We start from the raw sequence: 1,678 nt of genomic DNA, 5'->3' as shown, positions 1-1,678 counted from the left end.
AAGTGGGTTGTCATTTACTCCTCCAAGGGATCTTCCCAACCTTGGGATGGAACCCACATCTCCTGCATATCCTTGCGTCGGCAGGCAAATTGTTTTGCCACTGAATCACCTGGGAACCCCATGCTTTGGATCGCAGGTATTAAATATCCCATTAAAAATATTAATAATATGAAAACATTGGATTAAAAGGGTTGAATTTTATTGTGTTCAAAGTTAAATAAGTTGGACAATACAGTGTTTCTCAAGCCTCTATATTGAAAATTCATCTAGTTAAAATAACAATGCTCAAGGAAATTCTGATATCAGGAGTAATAAAGATTTTTATCACTTTTTTCCTTCATAAACATTTCTTAGGTTTCATATATTACTAGGCAGTTTGTATTATCATTTACATATTCTAAGACAGTATTTTAAGCACAGCTTTTTTATGTTATTCAGTCTCAGTCAATAAGGAATTCCTACGGTCATATTTTCTGCACACAGACTCTCCTCAAGGCCCTTATAACTTCTTTATTCCTCAGGCTGTAGATAAATGGGTTCAGAAGAGGTGTAATAATGGTATAAAACACAGCTACGATCTTGTCCTCTTCCGGGGAATGCAAGGAGTGTGGCCTTGTATAGGTGGAGAGAGTGGTTACATAGAACAGGCTTGCCACAGTCAGGTGAGAGGAACAAGTGGAGACAGCTTTTGTCTGCCCTTTTCCTGAACTCATCTGGAATACCACAGTAAGTACACAGGCATAGGAAGCTAAAATGGCCATGAAAGGTAACAACAGAATAATAAGTCCACTCAGGAGTATTGTATGTTCATACTGAGAAGTGTCCTGACACACTAACGGCAACATGGATGGAACTTCACAGAAAAAGTGATTAATAAGTCGAGATCTACAGAAGGGGAGTTGAAATGCATACAGTGTATGTATTAAAGAGTTGATGGAACAACTGGTCCATGCACATGTGATCATGAACCAACAGATCTTCTTGCTCATGAGTACAGGGTAACGTAAAGGGTGACAGATGGCTACATAGCGATCATAAGACATGAAACCAAGAAGAAGAGCTTCAGTTCCACCAAGGACCGAGAACACAAATGCTTGAATCTCGCAACCTAAAAATGTAATGGTCTTACTATTGGACAGAAAGTTGGTTGCCATTTTGGGCACAGTGGTAGAGATGTACATCATGTCAATGAAAGAGAGTTGACTGAGTAGGAAGTACATTGGAGTGTGGAGTCTGGTGTCCAGTTGAATGAGAAGAATCAGTATGATATTCCCCATCAGAGCGACAGAAAACAGGATTGCAATGACAACAAAGAGAACGGTGTCCACTGGGCCATATTGGAAAAGACCAAGAAGTATAAAATCTGTTTTGACACTTTGATTTCCTGTTTTCATGACTTAAATAAAAATATAAAAGCAGACCATATCTGAGAATTCCATATACGATATTGACTTTCCTTAAGAGAAAAAGGTGATGATTATAACATGCGAGAAAATGTTCTTGAATCACCTTAGGGAATATATCTTCCTTTAGTCAATACACTGAATCTGTGTTTATTAAACTATAGAGACTTAACAAATTACAAAATACAAATAAAGGTTTTACATAATGTAAAGTTCAACATATTTTGATAATAGAAATAAGATAAAAATTTAGGTGATTTCCCAACATAAATTAT

General features: G+C 36.9%; 1 protein-coding gene across 1 annotated transcript; it reads right to left on the bottom strand.

The window, feature by feature from the left end:
• Nucleotides 1-464: 464 nt before the first annotated feature.
• On the bottom strand, nt 465-1,439 carry LOC147369203 (olfactory receptor 2AK2-like). Its single transcript, XM_086413491.1, has one exon. It carries the CDS (start codon nt 1,392-1,394, stop codon nt 465-467), a length of 930 nt encoding a protein of 309 aa, XP_086269617.1. The 5' UTR covers nt 1,395-1,439.
• Nucleotides 1,440-1,678: the final 239 nt, after the last annotated feature.

This window comes from Bos grunniens, chromosome 7 (genome assembly GCF_055505025.1).
Source record: "Bos grunniens cultivar Pamir isolate PY7600 chromosome 7, Bosgru_T2T1.0, whole genome shotgun sequence".
Taxonomy (NCBI): Eukaryota; Metazoa; Chordata; class Mammalia; order Artiodactyla; family Bovidae; genus Bos; species Bos grunniens.
Note: the sequence above shows the minus strand (reverse complement) of the source record. Positions and strands in the feature narration are given on the sequence as shown.

Excerpts from the sequence above, each read along its gene's own strand:
- LOC147369203 (XM_086413491.1), bottom strand. The coding sequence starts at position 1,394 with ATGAAAACAGGAAATCAAAGTGTCAAAACAGATTTTATACTTCTTGGT.